Source organism: Bemisia tabaci, chromosome 6 (genome assembly GCF_918797505.1).
Source record: "Bemisia tabaci chromosome 6, PGI_BMITA_v3".
Classification (NCBI taxonomy): domain Eukaryota; kingdom Metazoa; phylum Arthropoda; class Insecta; order Hemiptera; family Aleyrodidae; genus Bemisia; species Bemisia tabaci.
The window spans coordinates 37,848,150-37,872,660 of record NC_092798.1 but is presented as its reverse complement, the minus strand read 5'-3'; the positions used below and the strand labels follow the sequence as shown (position 1 = coordinate 37,872,660).

Sequence of the window (24,511 nt, the reverse complement as noted above, 5' to 3'; positions counted from 1 at the left end):
ACTAAAAATTCTTCTAATTCGCGAAAAGCTCACGAAAATGATTACCTATTTTTTTATATAATCGTTACATAAAAATGTTCACTTTTAACACTTTCGTATGCATGCGTTATATAAAAAAAATAAAAAATGTGTGTATAAAAAAAAATTACTTTATCTAGCTTTTATCATTTTTCATATGTTACGGTCAGGTCTGAACTTTGATTTTTTTTTTATATAAGCGTTACACGTTTTTTATATAAAACGAGCATTTAGATAACAGATATGTTTTTTTTTTTACTTTTTTTAGAAAAACAAAAATTTGTTCTGCTACTAGGGTTCCTCGCAAAATGCCTGGGCCAATGATTTCCAGGCCCTGAATTCCTTACTCCCTTTACCCCCGAAATTTGCCGTCCCCGATAATTTACCGCCCGGTGCCATGTCACCGTTGGCCCTCCCCTAAATCCGGCTCTGATGGAGAAAATTAGTGTTCTTGAAATGCTCTTTATTTTGTGAGAGGATGACATTTAAACAAAAAGAGGGCGTCTCTAGCTTTGTAGAAGAGATACTGTTTTATGCTGGATTAATTATACCTATTAATTATGTTAATTGCTTTTAATTTGGATACTAAAATAATGGTTTCTAGCTGCCGGAAAAACATGAAGCAATTTTCTGTTTGAAAATGCCTCACAATCGAATGCCTCTATTTCAAACTTCAAATTCTAGAATCTTCCAAGGGAGGACCCCCTGAGCCCTACCCTCTCTTCTAGCTGAGTAGACCACTCTGTGGACATAGTTACAATTAAAAGGTACCTAGCGGCGATTTTGTTCCACGTGCAAAAATCTCTAAGAGCTCCTAGATAGGATGAATAAACTAAATTGTCACAACAGCGCTCGATCGTTGATGGTCATAAGAAGGGGGGGATGAAAGATCAAATTTTCAGGTACTTTCCTGGTTTTGTGTGGCATTGGTACTTTTTAAGTTAAATTAGACAAAATTCAGAGCAAAAAAAAAAAACAACTTTTGTTTAAAGAAAGAATTAATTTTATTGAGTCAGTTCTGCCAAGATAAAGAGTTATTACCATGAGTTTACACGGCACAGGCACGCTTACGATGATAATTATTTATACATCAGAATATTATCCCCATTTAAAGGAAAATACATCAGTATCAATTCATTATTTTGTTTGTTTTTCAATTTACAAGAAAAAAATTCGATTTATAAACAAACCGGAATGTTTACAGAGATAAATTGACCAAAAGGCGGACTGGGACCAAAAAAGAGACCAGTTGGTGATTGATCCATCCAAAAAGTTTCTAATTCCTCCTCTAAATAAGAGAGAAGTATTAAAGTAATAACAGTCGGAATAGTAAGTAATGCTCTTACTTCTAATTCATACAAATAATTGGAGAGCTAGGAGGTTTTATAATTTTTGACATATTTTCAAACTTGATAAATAACCAGCCCCTCTTTGATGAGAAGAATGAGATAGAGGGCTCCTTTGAAGCTGGCTGTAAAGAGAATGCTTTACTTTAAATCTTCCTGATAATCAAAATAATCTCATGCGACTGCTGAGATGTGAAAGTTTCCAACTGATTTACTCTTTCACCATAATTCTTTACTTCCTTAGCCAGAAAAATAAACAATAATTAGTTGAGGCGGTAGTATTTAAATACTAGAAGAGAATGTCTGAATTAGCCATAGAGCATAGAGTACATTAGAGTTGTAACCTGAGGTGGGAACCTGTGTGCTGTGGCATCGCCAGTCGCCGCACAAATGTCATTGGAGTACTCGACTAATAACAGCCTCAAAAAGTGACATTGGTGGCGCTCCAGTATACAGTGATTCTAGTGTATACTCTAAGGGATTAGCTCACAAAGTATAAACAGTGGAGTGAAACATCAATGGACCCATGATGACAAGGCTCATCATTTAAATATTGAACTTCTAAGTTTTGAGGAGAGAGGATTTTTAGTGAAACATGTTTCCAGTTGCATAGCAGATGAAATCAATCTGTAGATTTGCCTTGGCAAATGTGTTTTCTAAATTTCATACAAGAGAGATAGTTAATCAGATCTGAGCTAAATTTTTAAAAAGCAAAGTCAGCGGTAGTTGGAAGAGATTTAAATTAATTTGATGGATAACTAACTAGGCGAAAAAAGAAAAAAATGAAACGAAGAGAGCATGAAAAGCTCATTACTTCATAAATTAACAGATGGAACACGTTGAGAACATTGAAAATTTTCAAATTAACTGACAAATGAGAAATCAGCTTTTAAAGTTTGCATATATGGGTAAAATCAGGTCCTGAAAACTTATGATTCGGCGAAGGACTAGACTTCGGTTCCACATGAATTTCTTCCGTCTTTTGGCAAATAGAGCTCTCCTATTTTTAAATAAACATCAGAACTTGAAAAAAAATATTTCATTGTGAGGAGCAAAAAGATTCACGAAGTGACCGATTCTTGCCGAATGGACTCTGATCTTTTGGCAAGCAGGGAATTGCATTCACTGAGAAAAATTACACTTTATTTCTTACTTATGAATCAAATTTGAAAATTTGCAATGTGTCCATTGGAATGTGTCCATGGAAATGTGACGTATAAAAATACGTCACATTTCCATGAGGAAACATGCAGCAGGGTGCTTAATTTTTTACTTTGGTTGGTTGTCTCTTTGATCTTTCGTTCAAGCTTCATTCAATTTTATCCTCAGTGGTCTTACGATAATTTTTAGTTAACTTACTTGCAAATTTTATTTTGTAACCTCAGGTTTAGTTTCCTAAATACATGTACTTCAGATCTATTATCAATTTATATACAGAACTAAGCCCAGTAGGCTGCCAATTTTTATTATTGCTGGGTCGAACATTTAAAGAGTAGACTTTTATGACTTAGCAAAACGTTCCTAATTTTAAAAAATTTAATTTTACACTTTGGCTTCGAAGTTCTGGACAATGGGATGAAAATATAATTTTCAGCTTACTTCAATGAAAACTTCAATGGTTACAACTTAAACTTTGCTTAAAATATTGAATCATAAGATCATAATTAGACTTATATTCACCTTAAAAATTCACAAAAAATAGGTAAATCTTAGAATCGTAACAAATTATGCTCAAAAAATAAATAAAATATAAAAAGAAAATAAAACAGAGGATTAATAAAAAAATAAATTTTTCTCAAACAGAAAATAACTTAAAAAAATAAATAGGTAGATACTTTATGCTTTCAGCTACATCAACTAGGAAAATAAAACAGAAATCAAACAAAAAAACAGGGCAAGATATTAGACCTTCTGTAGAAGTCAAAAACTTTTTACAAAATGGAGATACACCTTTTATACAAAATCCTAAAATAAGGTTGACAGCGAAGATATTACCATCTAGAGAATAATGTCTCAGTTTTGCTACCAACGTGCAATTTGTTTTTTCTTTTTACGTTTTTAGTAAGCCTGGAAACTTTCCAACTGTCAGTATTATACTGCTGAGAAATCCCACAAACTTTAAAAATTGGTTTCATGGAATTTCACTTAAACTCAGGAGGAATTAGGCATTGGTATTCTCTTAGAAATATTAAAATGGGAGCTAACTGTAATCTTTCATGTCTGACAAAGCAAGACAGATAAATTCTGGTCTTTTTTATGCAATTACTCGACATTGGTGAGTCAAATTTCTTCCCTCGACTTATGCTTATTCCGATGAATTGCCTACTGTCTGTGAGGGTCCAACCTTCAAAGTCCGTTCTCAAACCATTTTCTAAATTATAATGTCTTCGCATAATAGCTACAATGGAAATTATACAGGGTATATTGCAAAGACCGTACACTAAGTTGACAACTGTCTTAGCACCAACCAGGAAAATTTAAGAGCAAACTATTCAGATAAAAAGTGGTCTCTTATTTCTTCATCAATCGAGCTTTGACGCAATCACTACACTTTTTTTTTGTTCTGATGATTCCATCAGATCATCAGTATTCAGTTTTTAAACTTGCAAAAATCATTGATTTGACAGCTTCAGGGTGAGTCTACAGAGCCACTGCCAGATTAATGGTGCTTCCGACTGATTCTGATATTATCGGAAGTTATTTTGCCCTATGATTTAATTACTATTATGGAAGTCACAACCGTCAATTGGACGTATTTCTATCAAACGGAACTATGTGCATTATGACGTGAGCCCTGTTATGCCTATATTCTCATGGGTCTCAGGGCTCACGTCATAATGCACATAGTTACGTTTGGCAGAAATGCTTCCAATTGATGCTGTCAAACTCTAATTAACTGTGAAGTAAAAAAGTACAAGGAGTAAACTTATTGATATGTTACAGCTGATCTGGTTGATAAAAATTAGAACTATGAATTGAGTTCTCTTGTAACTGATTGTTACAATTCAAACATTAGCGCTGGTAAAAATGTATGCAAATAGAAAATATATTACTTTAAAATCCTTAACATCTTGACGACTTGGGTATACTATCATGCGATCATTTGTACTACATTCTCTAGGTACTATTTCATAAAAAATTTGATAATTGGCTGGTTTTAAAGTATTCGTTTTTTTACTCTATATTATCAATTTGCGCAACTCAGTTTTTTGGGAGAATTTAGAGATTAGACTTGTAAAAACCGAATGATAAAAGAAGCAGGGCTGCAAGATAAAATTACGACACTTTTCATGCATTTTTTTACATCAGGGTGTCAAGCAAAATTTTAATTTCCTTCTAGTTGACTTTCTATGGTCTTCCTAACCTTGTTTCCTGCATTAAAAGAACCTCTAAAATAAATATTACTCAGTGCAGAGTAATGATATGGGTTAGCAGAGGCTTAAATTTTAAGAGACTAATGTTAGGAGAGAGCACTGCAGGGCTCTGTTTCAAAGCATCGTGAAGTTATGCAAAGAAGTACAATGGACTTTGCATTGGTTGCGCTTTTCTCTCCCTAACTTGTGCAGTTGCTAGACGCCCTGATACTATGGTACAGGTATTTTAAAAGACGCAGAAGCATCAACAAATGAAGAGAATTTAATGGAGAAGACATCCTCTGTAAATAGTTTGCTCCCTTCAACTAAAGTCAAGTCTTGAGGACCAAATCTATTCAACACACTGTACCAATGTTTAGAATATTAAATTAAATTTACACAAAAGTTTCGAAGGAAAAGATTAAAATACATCACTGTACAAAAAAAGATCAGGCAACTAATTTTAAGCTTGGGTAATGCGAGTATTACAGATATTGCTTTTTGTCCCCCAAACTAGGCCAATGGGATGGCAACGTACGTAATTCCTATATAACGAATTAAAAGATCATTGCTCTGGATTTGAGCAGTTTGAAAAATATCAAAAATCTGCGAGTGAGCAGTGCAGACAAGAGTTTGGACGGTTCAACAAACAGTCTTGATTCTTGGTGCCTGAGAAGTTTCTTAGCGACATTCTTACTTTTGTGTCAAAAACCATGGCAAGATAATAGAGGTTTTCATAATCACATAAGATTCTTCTCCAACTTTTTGCTATCAATGGAACTAACATTTCATCACAAGAATAGAAAGTATTCGCAGCTTACTTTTCGAGGTTCATTTCAACAAACAGCGAAAGGGCTTGAGCATTATCCTAGGAAAATTTTGAGGAGAGATGGAATCGAAATGACAAAGTGGCAATAAAAAAACTTTCAGATCACTGAGAATTTTTTCATACAATACTCTTTCATCATTTTGATTCGATCCTAACAAATAAATTTACATCAAAAATGAAAAAGTTGATGACAAAGAGGTGTACAAAATCAGGCAAGATTACCTTGGACGGGTCAAGTGAACAAATCAAGTATATGTAAATATAAAACATTGGATAATTATTACTTCCAAGGGGAATTTTTGAGGCAAGAATAATTTTAGTACATAGATACTGAACACCTGATGTGCCCTTATAAAAAACGTTTAACTTGCACAGCAGGAAATCTGGAATGGCTGCAACATAAGATCAGTTCGGTGGTGGAATGATGAAAATTACATACACTCAACTTCCTTCACTACAAACATTAAGATTACACATATTTAACAACAGGTGAGTTTAATCAAAGAGGAACTGGCCTGAGAATGATAATTTTCTGAATATTCAATTCGAGAGAGATGGTGAATGCATCATAGTCTCTCAAGACTGAGTCTAAAAAGCGAAGTAATACTTGTTTTTCCATGGAAGTTAAAAACATGTCTCAACATGCGATTCATTGATTTAGAATTCACATAAAAGCAAGATGGCGATAACATCTTTCTCTTTTCGAACACTTCGCACCTGTTTGCATTATTATTCACATTGTGTAACAGGTTACGCTAGCTTCAATTACTTCATTTTATTTTACATCATGAAGGGTAGGCAATGTTTTGTACACAAATGTATGATGAAAAATTGAGTTGATGAGTTTGGACGGCATCGTTTGGTGCCATATTGTACACAAATAAAGAATCAAAGAGGATCCACCGTACTCCGAAATTACACCACTTAATGACATGTCCAAGTCCATGCATATTCAACTAATATAGATTCTACCGTTATCTTCATTGTGATTAATAAATTTAACAATTTTGAACGGTTTGCCCGTGCCAAGTTTTGAAGTATTACAGCTTTTTGTGTTTGCTGATTAATTTTCCTCTAAGTTGCCATAATAAAAAAAAAAAAAAACTGAGACTGATTGAGAGCTCAGTTCACTTGATACTCTTAAATAATAAAATAGCAAAATTTGCTTCGGTGACCCCAGGAATGAGAATATCTTCCGATAAGTGAAGAAGTTATGATATTGATGAGCAAACCTACGGATACCTTACCAATTTTGTTTGCCAAAAAATAAACAGAAAACTTAAGTAAAAGTACAAAAAATAAACCAGGTTAAAAAAAAAACGAGAAAGATATCATGAGGAGGAACTCTTGATGGGCGCGGAGGCTTCGACTGTACTTTCCAGAACAGAATCCTGTATACTGCTGACGGAATCTTCCGCTCCAGAGACAATATCCGAAACATCAGAAGAACAACTGACTCGTTTCTCTTTGATGGGCTGGAGTGGGGGAATGATTGCTGAATGCCTGACCTCTGGAGTTAGCAATTCTGGCGTAGTTGACTCAGATGAGCTGTTACTTCGACCTGCGGAAAGAAATGCATCAGATATTTTAGAATATTTAAGAGAAAACTAAAAGCAGAAGATGCTTGCAAAAAAAGAGAGGAAAAACTGGTCTGCTGTGGCTGAATGGGGTGGAACAAGAGCTTAAAGAGCGATGAACATGAAAAGAAAAAAAATAATCAGAGTGAAAGAAATGCAAAGAGCCATATTATAGTTCTACAGAAAAATGCTGTATGAGACTTCAGATGTTGCCAAATTTCCTGAAATAAAATATGAGTATTCAGGGAAACCTGAAAACACTTCTCCTCAAATTTTGCAGAGAATTTCATTCACAATCAGATCTAAATTATCTAAAAAATTTTGGGGAAAATATGCCTAACTCTCCTTAAAACTAAACATTTTATTGGAGGAAATTTGGCGACTCTGAAATGTTCATATCATGTATTTCAGTGTATAGCGTATGGCAGTGTATTGACGGAGACCAAGGGTCACTCAGGATAATTTTTAAATACCCTGACTACGTTTTGGTTACTTGCAATCTCTTGAAGGGAACCGGCTACAGTTGCTAAGTTGAGGCCCTACTAGCAAAATTTCCTGACTGTCCTAGTTCACCGTTAATTTCCTGATTTCCAGATTTTTCAGACTGCCAGAAATCCTGCCATTATTTTACAATTGTAAGTTCAGGGGATTGTGCAAATTTCTCAGGGGCTGATTTTGTGCTCTGCAGTATGATGAGGATCAATGAGTTTTCTAAAGTCAAAACTTCTTCGTCAACTTGAGAATTCTTCTTGTTTTATTTTTTATTTTAATTGAGGAGTATAATTTCATTTTTTCTAGGATTTACCTGAATAGTTGAGAATATCATTTTCAAGTTCAAATGGAAGAGGTGCATTGATCGAGAAGTGCATGGCTAAACTTTCCAACCACACTTCCATAACTTCGAATGGAGGCCTGAAAAAATTCAAATGCTTAGAATGATGTCAAATTAGTTGATAGATTTTTGAGATGCGAAAAAATAACTGCCATACTTCAATACTGACAATAAGTGCTAGAATCAAAGTGGCAAAATTAATGTTATATTCACAAAGATAGGCAAGTAATTTGGGATCAATACAATTAAGATCAGGGAGCAAATCCATAAATGATCTATATTAATACACAGGAACTTTTTATTAAGTGATTAAAAAGTAAAAGTCGTTAAAAAAGGGAACAAAGTGAATGAAGATTACCTTTTATCAGGATTTAGATCACAACAAAGGAATGCTATCGAGTAGAATGTCTCCGGACAGTTAGAGCAGAATTTCTCTTTGAATACAGCTTGGTTGAGACCAAAATCAGACGAGCGTGGTAAATAATCTGGATCCGCTTGGACTCGCCCAATAATCTGGAATCATCACAGCAAGTACTCATTAGGTTAATGAGAAGATTGAAAAGCTTGCAATGAAAAAGACAGATATAGTCTAAAATATTTCTTAAGTAGCAATTTGAATAAACGGGAACTCCTATTAGTTATCGAATAAAAGTGCAACAAGAATTTTAGCCAATGGCGCCATTCAATAAGAATTGGACAGTTTATTTGAAGAGGAGTGCGAGTAGAATGGAGTTGCTGTGGTATTTATGCTCTCCTTCAAAAAAGCAGTTTGATCCAGGGTTCAATTTTTTGCATGAAAAGACATTTCATGATTTTCAATAGGAGATAAACACTAGTGTAAGAATCAAAGATTTTCTTCTTCAGCCCAAATTAAGGAAAAATTGCAGTTGCTTACCTCACAGAGTACAATACCAAACGAGAAGATGTCGACTTTTTCGTCGTATTTGCTTCCTTTCATCATTTCTGGTGCCATCCAGTAGGGATTTCCAACAACAGTATAACGTTTTTTGCGTTCACAACGCCTGATCGTGCTCCTCTGGGTGACATTGCTTTTGTTTCCATAGCGACGAGCGGCCATATTGGTGGTTCTTGCTGAGTTGTTCGGCGAATTTGAACTACCAGAGTAAATTATCCTTGCAAGTCCAAAGTCCGCAACTACGACAGTCTTATCCTGAAAGAAAATACAGATTGAATTAATACAGTTGCATGAAGATGAATCTTCTGTAGAAAAACTTCTCCCTGTGTGAGGAACCGAGGGTTTTGAGAGATGTAGGTATTGTCATAAATTGAAAAAAAAAGGAAGACAAAAAAATTCAGGGAGATTAGATTAAATCTGGTAAAACAATCACACATCTAAAATACTACAATGCAGTTATATGTATATATTACTTTGATTTTTCTCTGCAATAGTTGATTGTAGAATCATCAACGTTTTATATAAAGGAACCATTCAAATATTGCGCACAGCATTTTGGCCAACTTTTTGACCCCCCTCTCTTCCTTGTAAGATATTTGTAGGACAACCTTTCGTCCCTCCTTATGCAATATGAGAGACTCCCTCTTCCCCTAACTTTTCAGAAAACAACAAAGAAAAATTGAAAATAGCTAGAAAGAAACCCCTTCTCCCTTTAAGTAGCTTACATAAAATTAAACAATCCCATGTGTTAATGCTGGTACCATAATTGAGTGATCGGGCTTAATATTGACTTTATGAAAATTATTGCAGTTGCCATGATGATAAAAGGTGATATCATTGACCATTGCCATTCAGCTTGATAAGAACTTAAAAAAACGGTCATCTCAACTGGATGAAAATTTAATGAAAGACATAAGGAAAAAAAGTTTCGGAGCATCTTCTATGCTGTGGCGGGTAGGCGTTGCAGAGTGCCCTAGCACGCCATAAAAGCAGCTCATAAATACATCTTCTACGCTTACGGTATATACTGACCTCTCTTACAAGACAGTTGTGAGAGTTCAAGTCTCGGTGGATAATATTCATGGAATGTAAGTACGTCATGCCCGAAGCAATGTCCTTGGCAAAATTAATACGCTGCTCCCACGGCAGAGGTTCATTCAGGTCGTGGATGAGATCTTTGAGGGTTCCGCCTGGAATGAACTCCGTCACAAGATGAAGCTTTTTGTCTTTGTACAGAACACCAATAAACCTAAGTACGTTGTTATGACTTAAACTACGAAGAACTGCAACCTGAAAATGAAAAAACTAATTTAGTAAACCAAAAAAATTACGTTTCTTTGTTCGTTTTTTATAGTAAAACGGAGTCAGAAATTGAAGCAGCCTCAGATACAAAAATATGCTAGCATAGCAAAGCATGAATCCAAGATCTTAAGAAAAATTGGGATTTTTCAGTAGGTAAAATAAAATTTCAATTACAGGGCCAATGAGAAGTGTTACAGCTCCACTATTTGAGAATATTACCTCTTTCAAAAAGTTTTTCTGCGCCTCTTCATCAACACGGTACAATTGTTTCAGAACCATAACTTCGCCTGTATCTCGGTGAGTTACTTGATAGACTTGACCAAAAAATCCTGGATGGGGAAGGTAAAATAAATTAATTAGTAAGCAGTGCAAATTTGGTAAAGATTTTGAAAGGACAGTGATTAACATGATGATTAGGCTTAAAAAATGCAAAAATCAATAAACTTTCCCCTGTTCAAAATAATTCTAAAACTCATTCCCTGAGGTTCAAAATCAAGATAGTGAGCATTCAGAATACATTCTTTGAGGAAAAGAACGTTCAGCTACATTCTTTTCAAATGGTTGATTTAGCCTTATCAAAATCTTGAAAATCGCAAAAATCAAAAAAATTTGAGGTTATTTTAAGGTCAACTGGAAAAAAACACTAAGAAGTGGCCCAAATACTGTATGTAACAAGGTGGAGAAATGGTACTGGGTCCACACCATTTCTTGGGGAAATCAAACCCAAGAAGTACCAAAAATTATAATTAGAGTCAAAATAAATCTTTTTAACTCAAATGATTTGCCCGCGAAATGGTGTGGACCCAGCACCATTTCTCCCCCTTTATGGTCAACCATACAATATTACAAAGACTCAATGACAAAATAATTAACTACAGTGCAAGATAAGGTTCAGGTCTGTCACACAAACCATTTAAACATTGACAAGAACATGATTAATCAGGTAACCATCAAAATATTATAAATGTAAATACCAAGTTGACTAACAGCACTAAGCCATCATTTAAGTCAACAGGTTAAAAGCTTCCACTGACCTTGCAAAAAAATTTAAGTTTTTTTAGAGACTTTTACAGTATACATGAGAAGCTGCAACCATGATAAACGCACTAAAATATAATAAGCACTCAAGAGTATTTGAAGAATGGAAGTTGGAATGTTTTGAAAAGTAATCCAGCTAAACTAAATTTTGACGAGATGAAGTAGGCAATCTCAACTAAAAATAAACTCAGGAACTAAATTAGAGCTGTAAACATTTCAATGATGCTAAAATTATTTAATTTTCATACCAGTATTTGTAAGGGGGTCCAGAGTTAAAATGTTCTTATATTGGAAATTAAAGTTAGAACAATAGTAGAAACTTTAACAGATGAGCAGCCCAAGAACTATTCATAACCTCTTGTAAAGTAAAGAGGTTTCCAAAAATTGCACCTACCCATGAAATGAGTGATGCGAAACAGTTTATCTTGGTTTCAGCAACTATACTCTCACTAACCGATCATTGAGTATAATGCTCTCCCAGACAAGGATTGGGTGGCAAAGATGGGTCCCTTTATAAGTAACCTTACAGGTACTGAGGATTTGCAGGGTGTTCAACTTCAAGGCAATCAATCTTTTTGACATATTCTCTTAAATTTTATCAAATGATTTTTCTAACAGGAGGATTGCTTGTGTCATGGGCTTCAAATTGCAAAATTAGGAAAATGAGACACTTTGTGTGGAAAAATTCATAAAATTTTGCACTGGCTGTTTTATATGCGCCAACCCTCTCTGGTGGATGAATTTGGAACTAATCTATGTTACACTGAAAAACATGCTATTTTTCCCCTGAACTTTGTGTACCTATAAATTAATCATAATAGAAGAACCCTTTCTTGAATCCATTTGCAACAAATTCTAAAGAAAAAAAATACACTTTATAATGCAACACGTAACTTTATAAAAGATAGGTTGACTTATGAAAAAACAGCATATGCATTTTGTGAGTGAGTGGTCATTGTTAAATTTGGGATGAAAACAATATTGATTATCTGTAAACCCAGTTGAGAAAAAATAAAAAAGTAAAATAAAATCTGGAAAAAACTTTATTTAAATTGATACCTTGTCCAAGGAGCTTCCCTTTGACTAAATCCGAGGCTCGAAATATTCTTTGGGTTTTAGCGGTGGTTTCTACACGGAATGATCGAGTTCTCGATAAATCACAGCTTTCTTTAGAATTTGGGGATGACCTGCAAAATAAAAAGTAGATTAATACAAAAAGTGTTGTAATTTATCAAGAGAGTGACAGAAAGTTCACCTCAATTGAATCGCGTTTAGCAGATGGGAACCAACGCCATTTCAGTGTTGTAAAAATCGTGCATCTTTATTTTTATCTAAAAAAAAATGCCTATGCTACCAAGAAAATAGTTTTTTCTATTTTTTTACCAAAAAATGGCTAATTTTTAAGGAGAACAATGGAGTAAATTTTAGTGCAGCGTAAATATTAAGTACTTTATAAAGTGAAGAAGAAGTTGCACGATTTTGAAAACACTATTATCGCGTGGGTTCCTGTTTGCTAAATGCAGTTCATTAATCCGTAGAATGCTAACAAATTTAGAGGCAAGATACAAGTATTTCTTCAGTAAAACTCTTTAAATTAGGTTTTCTTTTTCTTGAACGCAGTGCAAATGCAACAGCACTCAGGTGTATTTGTGAGAGACCAAGCAACTTCTAATAACTTTCAGGAACTTACTTAAAACATTTAAAAAGATAAAACAACAAACACATGACACCGTGTAAGTGACAGGACTTTAAAAAATCTATCATCTCTTTTAAAAATATACTGAAAAATAGCTTTAAACACACTGATTATTACAACAATCTCGAAATCCACGACTAAAATCATCAGACTCAAGAGAGCTGCAGCAAACAGACACAGGATATGGATTTCTCAATTCAAGAATAAGCTGAGACAGTAAAGGGAGGAAATTAATAATTAAACAGATAATTTGACCAGTGAAGCAGAACAGCCAGAAAAATAGACTGAGGGCAATGATGTCTGATAGATTTCACTGGAGAGACACTGCCCTGATTAATCCAAGAGCACTCAAATATCACATTGCCAATTTAGAGTAGGAGAGGAGGGGGGGTGTCCAAGTATACATTACAATCAGAGCGTACATGACTTTTTCACTCTGAATTCCCTAAACTTTGAAAAAAAACTTCCACTTCGATTTTTTTTCCTTTTGCCTAATTATGCTGACTTTTGCTGAACTTTGGATGAAATTTTCACAACCAGAAATTCAAATTTTTGGGGAAAAGGCACCTGGAAGTTGTTCCCACTTTTTCCAGTGGGACTGGCTGAAGTTGCCGAGCCAATGCACTACATGCAGAGTTTCCTAGCTTCTTTCATCGCTGTACACCCTAAACAGTGCACTACAAAGCAAATAGAGAGACAAAAACTCAGTGTTACACGATGATCCAGAGAAAAAAAATTAAGTCACTATGTGTAACTTTGTGTAATAAGGTAAATTTGAGAGGAAAAAGAAGTTCCGATCAAACTTTGCCCAAAAACAGATGAAAGCAGAATAAGCTTCTGTCTGACTTAATTAATTTTATTGAAAGGGGGGTGTCAAGTTTGCATTATAAATACATACCTAATACCAGTAGAGAGGAGAGTGTAAAAACCCAAGAAAATTCTGTTAATGTTTCCGGTGCCATTATGTGCCTAGTGTGTCAGTTTTTGGTTGTGTTTTTTTTTAAAAAAATGGAAGCGATCGTAAAAAAAATACCTATCTATGTTCAAAGATTTGAGAAAAAACATATCTGTTTGGATTATGGATTGGGTTTCAGAATTTAAGTTAGGAGGTTAGAGTGAGTAAAATTTGATGCTAAAGCATTGCCATGCGCCGAAGACCGAGGGACAAATAGACATGACCTGAACAATCTACAGGGACTTATCTGCAGAAGAGTTGATTACGCTTAATTGGCTCTGTTTCTCGATTGAGTTTTGAGGGGTTTCTCCGAGTTCCTCCTTTTCCCATAGCAGCCTTGCTGATACCCTCTTCTAATTGTCTATCTAAACATGATGCTGGTCTTACACTATTGCACTAAAGTCTTTTCTCAAAACTTCCGATGTGGCTTGACTCCGTTTGCGCAAATGTGCTCAAGTATGCTCGAGCATATGAAACTGATGAATAATTTTGAAAAGCTGGGAGAAAAGAAGTGACTAGAAAAACTTACCCTTCCAATCTAGAGGTAGAGGATGACCTCTCTTTAGATTCATTACAACGGCCACGCCTGAGTTGCCTAGAACTCCGGGTTGATCCGCTTAAATAGCCTTCGTCCGTATTTTTTTTGAACAGACGCGTGCTTACATCTCTTATGGGTGCTGGCGACAGGGACGACAGAGGAAACCTGGCCCTTCTTCGACTGACAGAGTCTGGGTCATGTTCAATTGTCAACTGGTGAAAAGAAATATACAACTTTACATCAGTAACACAACTAAAGAATCAGTTATTTATTATATAAACTTGAATTTCTGACAAGGAAATTGCCATTTGTTCAGTGAGTATCAAAATGTAGTGCAGGTCTCCCTGCCCTTTACAGAGGGTAATATGTATTCTCAATTGTTAAAGATGTAAATATTTCAGGTTTGCACTTAATATACCAATTAAAATTTCTGAAATAAGCACTTTTCAGACTGGATTTTCTCGAAATTGGCATATAAAGCGTTTGATTCCAAAAACAGATCTTACTCAGTAGATTGTACGGAACATCATAGCAGAAAATCTCGAAATTCAGTGAGCAGCGAAAGGACCCCACACACCTCTTATGGGAAGCTGCACCATGAAGGAACGTTAATTTATTTATGTCATTCGATTCTCCTCAGGACGTTCATCAAAAGTTATAATTGCGCCAACTTTCTACAATGCACCGTTTTCATAAAAAACCGCCGAGAAGATTCAATTATTCGGTGACAATGAATAAAAAAGAACAAAGCATTCGAGAACAGGCCCGATGTAAATGAGGAAAAAACATAGCGCGTGTCCGTCTTCTTATCTGTACCTGCCGACTCTAGGACTATCCCCCTCCTCCTGCTCTCGACGCATCTGTTTGACATTCACTGACACACAGCCGCTTGTCAATCAAATAGTGAAATGAGGAATCATTCTGGCTTTTTATCGCCGAATAATTGAATCCTCTCGGCGGTTGTTTGCGAAAACGGTGCATCGTAGAAAGTTGGCGCAACTATAACTTTTGATCAGCATCTTGAGGAGAATCGAATGACATAAATAAATTAACGTTCCTACATGGTGCAGCTTCCCATAAGAGGTATGCAGGGCCCTTTCTTTGTATTGTGTGCCTGGTTCTCAGGAGAAAGAGCAAAAGACAGAGCAAAGGGCAACGTGTGAAAAAAAAAAAATCTCAGGGAACTTATAGAGGAGAGAAAGTTTAAAAGTTTTGAGTAGTTAAGCCCCACAAGAAACAAAGACAATACCTGCAGAACAGTATCCGAATATCGTATCAAATTTTCAACATTTTCAATAGTTTGATCTTTCACAGGTGTGCCATTGACTTCTAAAATCCGGTCTCCTATGTGTAATGAAATCAGATCATTGCTAACGTCCAGCCTGAAAAAATAAGTACATATGACTATTACACACAGAAATAGAATCTGCACTACTAAGGAAAACATTCATCATCTATCAATGATACAGTCACTGATCTGGTTGATAAAATCGAGGCTATAGACTTGACTATCAAGCTCAAGATACCTGTTAATTTCATTCTTCAATTTAGTAGTAAGGATATTCTTGAATTCGACATTGGATTTTCAGAATAAAATATCTGAACAGATAGGCCAAACGCAGGGGATGCTAGACTTAAATAAAAAAAAGTCCAGAAAATCAATGTTTTTGAAAATTTTGCTTTACCGAAGAATTTTCGGGTTTCCAAATGTCCTGTAAACCTGTGAAGTCTCTAAGGTCAAGGCATAGACTTCACGAAAATGTATCATGGATGTACTTAAAGTTATTCTTTTGACAGCCTGACCAACAAATTAGAGTTTAATTATGCTGACATTAAGTTAAGACAGTTAATTTGTGCAATAACAAAGATCATAATTTATAGTGGGTAATGTTATCACAGAAAATGATTAGTTTGGGTGAAAGTCACTTAAAATCAGTCTTCATGATATGCAGGGATGGAAAGGATAAACCAAGTAATTTTAACATTTTGGCTGAGGCGCTAAGCTTTGCTAACTGCCAAATAGTGGGGCAATTGTGAATGATTATTTCTTAGCTCATAATTAGTTTTTTCTTGTACTACTGCCTCTGTAACAGAGAAATAGTTTTCATTACCTCTTGATCAATACTTAGTGTTGGTCATAATAGGGTGGTATTTTGACTTTCCCAACCGTGAAATAGTCAAGTTGACGTAAAACACCTGTGTGGTTAGAATGATGCAGAATGAGGATCAGACAAGATTCTTACTCAGTGAATCACACAGCCTGTTTTTTTTTGCTTACTTAGACTTCTCAGCACCTATTGCCACGGAATCGCTGGGCCAACAGAACTCAGTGTTACCAGGGATAAGCTCTGAGGGATCCAGCACTCTCTATCTAAAGACAATAATTTAAACAGTCTGCTCCTCCTCTCATCAGGACATTCTCATTCTATTTTGCATAAATTAAAAGTTACCAGGATACTACATGAGGGAGCAGCAAAACTCTTTGGAGAGAGAAAATATGTTGCGAAACTTTATCTGTGCTGATGTGCCTGAGGAAGTTTTAGTGACAAGTCTAAAGTCTAGAGTCATGTTCCGGATATTAGATAATGCATTGGTTTCTTAAATGCAAATTTTGTCAAAAGATATTTTTTTTTCCATTGCTGACCGACATAGGGTGGCGTGCATCAAATCTGAAAATACAGTGCTTCGCCGAATGGAGCGGAGCCTCAGACAAAGTGTTAATAGGAAAGTGCTTGAAAGCACATAAAAAGTCCCATACATCCTTGGTTAATGACTAATTTTACAAGGAATTAGAACTACAAACTATTAAGGGATTGAGAGATATGTATTCCATAGAGATGCAAATTTTACCTATATCGAGAAACAACACAGCAGAGTTTAAATGCAGCTTTTATTAGGATCACAGCCAGTTCTAAAATTTTTTCCACGATATTCCACAAGAACCTGAAAATGCATTATTTCCACAATCGATGTTAGTGAGTGATGACATACATGTGCTACTCTTGTGAACAACCAAAACATTAGAGGAAAGGCGCCATTCATAAATTACAAACGGCACTTAGATAAGGAGGAGAGGTTAGGTTCAATATTGCAGAACAAGTTGAAAAAAATATTGGGTGATTTTTTTTTGGGGGGGGGGGGGAAATGGATTTTGAGGCAAAATTATAGGGGGAAAAGTGGAAATGGAGGGGAGCAATTGGACTACATTTTTCAATTTGGAACTATAAATTCTAGCCCGGTTTAAAAACAACGTACTTGCCATTTGTTTTCCTATGCACATAAGTGTTTTTCCAGAAGAGCCAAAATTCATAGTTCCAAATTGCAAAATGCAGTCCAAATTATGTTCAGGGTAACTGAATTTACAAGGTGGGATTGGGTTAAAAAGTTTGTTCTAAATAGGGATTAAAAGAGGAAAGTTGCGTTAACTTAATTTTTTATTGGCTCCAAAGGTACCAAAAAGACAGAGAGAGAGAGAGAGAGAAAAAGGGGAAGAGACAAAGAACTTTAACAGTTGTAAAAGCATTTTACAAAAGGGACTTTTTGATAGAGAAAAGTATCTTGACGGATACCTTGAGATATTGATCATTTCTTGATCTCTCAATCTTGACCATTAGAGGGGGGACCAAACCAATTAGTTGAGGTTTTAAGTCCTCGGTAGCATTTTAAACCATAAATAAATAGTTGGAAATTAGTACAAACAAAGTGGGATTCTTGGAGAGAAAAATTATCCTACATGAAGAGAAATATCTTCCTGTATGATTTACTCCAAGATTTCATTCTGTTCGGATATTACTTCTCTCGTTTCTAGTTCTTGGCTGATTTCAAGAAAAAGAGTTCTGGGATGAATCCATTTTCTCAAAATGTAATCAGATAGATTTCACCGGAATTAGTCTGAAAGCATTGCATAGGGTTGAAAATCCTCACGTGCACTATTTCTCTGATAACCAATTAAATGCAACCTCGAGTTGCTTTGATACTCAATTACCATACGCTTGAATTTCACAAGCAATTCACAAATAGTTTTAATGCATAGGTTGCCTGGTTCAACGCTAAAAAAAGAAGACATGCGAGGAAATTTCATGGAGTGAAATGCAGCAGGGCTGAACCTGATTACAGTAGTCCCATTTGTTGGAGCCTCTCTCTCTCTTTTTAATTACTGATAGTTGACATTTGTGTGTTCAAAGGATAAGTTAGATGAATAATAAGTAGGAATTAATTCCCCCACAAAAGCAACTACAGGTTAAAGTTAAAAGCACACGATTATAACTTGATTAACGATCAAAGGCTGTTTAGGAAAATACAATGTGAGATGTCACATTCCATACAAGACTTATTATGTTATGCTTCTGCTTGTTACAGTTTGAGAGATTTTGTCATTTCAGGAGTCTCTACAAAGGACTCTACCAGAATTTGTATTTCCAAGACTTTGAAACAGAGTATCCGTCTTTCTTTCTAGAAAGATACCTTGGTTTAAATCTTCAGTCATGCAACTTGTATAAGTAGATCTACAGCCATGCTCAAAATTTAATCATTTGGTGATACTTTTGAATTCAAAGAGGAGCCTAAAATAACGAGCCTTTGATAAAATTTATCAATTTAAAACTCAATGCAGTTTAGCAGATGAAATTTAACAGATGTTTTAAGATTCCACCCAGCATAATACCTTTTTTTTGTGAGAAGTTAAAGTGATATTTATCTTAACTCACTCAGATTTATTATTAATCTGGAATGGAATTTGTTTTATTTCAAACTCACGGTAATGACAAAATAAATGGAAGAGGGAATTTTCGGAGATACGAAAATGCAGTCAGATCACAATTTCTTAGCAACTAAATAAATTAAACAAGGGTTAAAAAAGGACCCGTCTCATCTCTCTAGGTAAAACAAAATATTTCCAGAAGCTATGAAAATGAAACTTGACCAGGAAGACTTATTAGGATACAAACATTGATGAAAATCAAAGGACTATTCTGGTGAGATGAACACGCAGGAAAGCGAACTTTGGCTTTATATTGGCCATTACTTGGCCTAGGGCTTTGCCCTATTAAGGAAATATTTGTAAGTACCTGCAATTCAAAAGTTCAGGATTAGGCTGTTAACCCATTATTAGAAATTATTTACAGACCTTAAAAGTGCAAAAAAATGTTACACCTGATCCAGTGGCGAGGCGTGCTTTGCAATATTTCGATTGATCTGCCTTTAAACCTGTGGAAAAGGATCAATAAACAGGGTGTTTGCTACGAACACCTTAATGATCGATCCTTTACCATACCTTCGAATGGGGAATTATTGATAATCAATCATTCACGCCCCGCCACTGACCTGATCATATAAAATTCTTCATCTCGATAGAACTAATTAAAGTTTTTTCCATGCACTCATTGGTTCAGTTGGTAGTCATTTGTATGCATTTACACAAAAGAAGTCTACATGGCAGGGCAGGGAGTCTTTTTTTTGGATAAATGTATTTATTTATTGTTTTACGCAACACATTTACAACCCAATGCAGATTGTTAAACTTACTCAGATATTCGGAGTCCTTGGCATTGTGATGTTTCATGCCTTGGTGCACTTTCAGCAGACAATTTGATACCTCTCGTTGATTCAGGAGTTGGTGGAATTTCAACGAGTCTAATTGAATGCGGTTTTCGAGAAAATGGAGTTGAGTTGGAGTAAGTTAGACTGAGAGGTTGCAACTGCCGCTTGTAGCACACTCCACTGTAATTTCAAAAATCGTGAAGAAATAATTTATTATACTATGATAAAAATGGGGCCTCTCTGATTAGGTTACGACCTAAGTTTCCTGATTTATAATTAATTAAAATGAGCTTGTAGGATCCACAAAGTCAAAACGCAGAACCATGCTAGGACTTTAAAGAAATATTCAAGAACTTTTGAAAAGTTTTCCGGAGACCTTCAACTGAAAATTTGAGAACTTTATTGGAAAACGGAAAACACTAAAAATTTGATGTTTAGATAACCTGCTCCCTCTCGTGGCGTACCAACAACAACGCTCCGTTTAACTCCCCTCCCTTAAATTAACGTTTTATAACGACCTTAAAGTTCTTAATTTTCATTATCATAGTGCTGCTTTTCTGAAATTTTTGTCCTTATGTTTGGAAAACTCTACAGATAAACTCCTTTAATTCTGTAGGTAAAATTTCACATTTTTCCACCTCGACTCTGGGAGAAAATGAAAGACTCATGTTGCTCTCTTTTCAACAGGATGATATGTTATTGGTTTTTTTATTGAGCAATTTTTGCTGGTTTCTCTCTTGCATAACCAAAGCAAGCCTCTTATTTTTCGATAAAAGCTCACTGAGAAATTTGCCCGGTTGGTCAATTTGGCTCCTGTAAAATTTAAGTGAAACGATCCTTAGCACTAGTATGTAAATAAACTGACTAACCAGTAGAGTTTTGATCGTTCAACCAGAGCATAAGACTCGCCATCTCCAATGAAGTTGCTGCAGATTGTACATCGAAAACATTCTGGATGGAATTTATGCTCTCCAGCTACCATCACTGGGCCAGTGATTATCTGTAAAAATCGAAGAATTTTTTGTGAAAAACAACATTTTCAACATTCATCAAATATTTATCAGTATGTTAGAGTTTGGTAAAGTTATGTTAGAGTGGGCTAGAGCCACCCTCTAGCCCACCCAGTGATCCAGAGTATACCTATTTCCTGTAGATATGTAGTTTCTTAGTGAGGAGATTGCAGTCGAATCCTTATCCACAAGAATCATCACTAGGGAAGATATGGACCAATTTTTTTTCCACAGCTGACTTGCCGCTGAAGTTTGCATGGGTCCCTTTGCAATCAAGGTTTTTTCAAGATTTTCTGCTCTCGAGACCTGGGATTTCCACTGAGTAAGTCTGCAGGAATTTTGTGCTCTTTCCTTAAATGGGAACAATTACAGAGAGACTTTATTTTTAGGAAAGAAAGGGGGAACTCTAGTGAGAAGAAAGGCAGAAAAAGAGAAGAATGGGAAATAGACAAAAATTAAAACTAACTTGATTGCAGTTCTGGCAAGCTTCTCCATACTTGGACCAATAGTCATCTTTACAGAACAGCAACCCATCTTTCTCAAAATACCAATTAGAAAGTGGAATGTCACAAGCTGAACACCTATGAAACATAAGAATAATTGTGATTGGAGAAAAAATAATACAATTTTTAAAGCTATAGGTGGAAAAATTAAGTGAATTTTCAAATATTTTTTTAGTAATACCTCTGGTAAATTTCATGAATGGAAAAAGAAAGGTGAGATTTTATTTTGAAAAAAGAAAAAAAGAAAAGAAAAAAATATGTTAGACAATCCTGACAAACACACCATAAAATATGAGGTAATTTCAAGTTCATGCACAAAATCAAGAATAACACATGTATAGTAAAGGTTCATTAGAAACCTAACTTACGCTGATTCCACAAGTTGTATCAATAAAAATTATCTTCTCGTTATGCCTTTTGAATTAACTTGAAACTATTGGCAATGCAATAAACAAAAAAGCAATCACAGTTAACTGCACTTCTAGTAACAAGTTGTTCATAATTTTTTCTTTACAAACTTTCCTGAAGTTGTTGCTTAAGTTTCTTGAATCAAAATGTGAGAACTTTTTTTGCTTTTTGGATTTTTTCTTTTTCCTTTGTACTGTCTTCAAAAATCAAGGTGCTTAAATTCATGAGAAGATAACAGAATTTAGGCTCTTTAACTGTAAGATGGAATTTAATTCGATTACAAACCTGAAGCAGTCAGTATGCCAGTCTTGATTAAGGGCTTGAATGTATTCATCTTTGTCAATAGTATTCAAACAACCTCCGCAGATGGAATGCTCAGAGCTGCATTTATCTGAACACTTGTCTGTAAAATTAAACAAGATGAACACAATTAAAAACTTGAAATCAAACTGAGGTTATTCAAATAAAACTGTTCAAAGTTTTCAATTTAAAAATGACATCATTAAAAGAAAAAAAATATAATTTAAAGATTTAATCAGCCATATTCGAGGCTCAACATTTATACATTAAAATACAACTTAAGCCTTCTATCTTAAGAATTGATTGAGACGCTTGCACCTATTTGCTTTAGATACTAAACTGCACACCTGTCTAAGCCAAAAAAATTAATTTTCATGTGCAGAAAGACAAAATGTCTTTATCCTGCGCACTTTGTCTTCAGGATGCAAAGTCTTTTCTCTGTGGACAGTCATGAAAAAAGAATCCCTGGTGTCCTTGGATCAGACTCTTTTTCAGTGGAGATACAATGCTTCTGTGCTAAGGAAAAATGCTGTGAGAGCTTTCAGATACGGCCATACCTCCTCTAATAAAATTCAAATCCGAGTACATGGAAAATTGGGAATATTTTTTTTTCAAATTTTCAAATAATTTTTTTATGCAAGTTACCTAGTCTGAAATATCTAAAAATTTAACTAAAGGATATGCAAAACTATCCTCAATGATAGACATTTTGTCAGGAGTTCATGCGCCGCTTTTCCTTAGCAAAGTAGCATGGGATGTGAAGTGTGCTTTTTATGCAAGTATACAGTGGGAACGCTATTTAACAGCAACAGTCGGTCAGGAGTGGATTTACCTCAAATTGCCTGATGATTTAAAAAATTTTCATCTCTGCCGACAAAGAAATTAGAAGATCTAGTTTTGAGTAGATTTATTACGCAGGTTGCCCACAAGATGAGCATTGCTGGTGTACATTGCTTGGAAGTGATTAGGTACATAGTTTCTCAATTCATATATTCTACACTATGCAGAGCTATCCTCAAAAATAAGGGAGAGACAGGATGCTGGCCATTGTATCATAGAGAGTCTATGTTATAATAGTCAATACATAGAATAATGATGCTTTGCAATCAGAAGCAAAACTCCCGTAAAAACGCGCTGAAGCAAACCCCGTACTTCCTTACTATGATGCCACATTGTGCGTTCTTGAAATGAGCGCAGCAGGACTTTTAAATTTCAAACCGAATCGGCAACCCTGATCGCACGGGCACGCATTTGTCAAATGTGAACAGCACTGTACTAAATATTCTTCTTCTTCTATATCCCTATCCCTTCGACTTCCCTATCCTAGTTTCGCTTCTGATTGCGAAGCATCATTATTCTTTGAGTCAATACTAGCCCATTAGTCCAGCTGTATTTTCATGGCCTCAAGGAAAGTTTCATCATTACGGCAATGCAAACTACCTTTGAATTGATGGAGCTATGCTTACTTAACATGCAGTAAGTACAGGCTCCAAGTGCTTCACGGTAACTGACTTTCGCTGCAGTCATGGAGAGTCAGAGAGATACTTCAGAATTAAAGGGTTCTCGACATTACCATGCAATTTGAGCACCAGTATTAAGAATCAAGAGCAGCGCAGATTATTTTGTCATTGATGTCATAAGATACTGCCTTTTCGCAAAAATATAGAAGAAATTGGAAGAAAATAATTTGTCACGCATGAAGGAATAGTTCACTCATTTTTGTTTACATTAACAACTCCTGAGTTTTATCTGACAAGAAGGAACTACAAATGCCAGACACTCAGGAGATGATCCATGATATTTACGCAGTGTCAGCCACAAGGCAAGCGACAATTTTTGGTGTTAATAAATTTGCTGCATAGTCTCAATATGGGATGTACTGGTTGGAAAGTTCATTATAGTGAGAGAAAGATTATCTGATCAACTTACCCGAGTCTACGGAGGCCATCATTCACAAATCGAGGAAAATAAGAGGAACTAGTGGTTCCCCGGATCATCCATCAGTAGACACATATACTGGTATGCTTAGCAATATGAAAATAACTTGTGAAATGTACACGAGAAGTAAAGAAACCAACTGTCAGATAAATAACGACGCAGACAGAGCTTGTTGTCTGTGTTTACTTCAGATCAGAATTACAAAATCCAAGAATCCAAGGAATCAACAGAACTTGAGAAATTAAATTAGGTTGGTGATTGACCAGCACGGGTGAAACTATCTCCATTGCAAATTAGCGAGTATACAAAAAATCACTGATTAAATTAGATTACTTCTAACTCGATATGTGAAACTTGAAAATTATCAACGCGAACACATCTTTTGGCAATCTATGGCCTCTGATTATGACTTTC

The 24,511-nt window shown here is 35.3% G+C and overlaps 1 protein-coding gene and 1 non-coding gene across 2 annotated transcripts; both read right to left on the bottom strand.

Annotated features, from left to right (window-relative positions):
- Positions 1-998: 998 nt before the first annotated feature.
- On the bottom strand, positions 999-24,489 carry LIMK1 (LIM domain kinase 1). Its single transcript, XM_019051402.2, has 15 exons — positions 24,089-24,489; positions 22,145-22,262; positions 21,415-21,529; positions 20,808-20,938; positions 19,924-20,118; positions 17,251-17,343; positions 15,650-15,782; positions 14,392-14,612; positions 12,271-12,398; positions 10,393-10,502; positions 9,904-10,161; positions 8,851-9,126; positions 8,314-8,468; positions 7,929-8,035; positions 999-7,107 (listed from the first exon to the last, which is right to left on the bottom strand). Exons 1-15 carry the CDS (start codon positions 24,108-24,110, stop codon positions 6,878-6,880), a joined length of 2,292 nt encoding a protein of 763 aa, XP_018906947.2. The 5' UTR covers positions 24,111-24,489; the 3' UTR covers positions 999-6,877.
- Positions 11,585-11,703, bottom strand: LOC140224950 (U4atac minor spliceosomal RNA). The gene has a single exon (XR_011900171.1). It is a non-coding gene; the product is annotated as a U4atac minor spliceosomal RNA (small nuclear RNA).
- Positions 24,490-24,511: the final 22 nt, after the last annotated feature.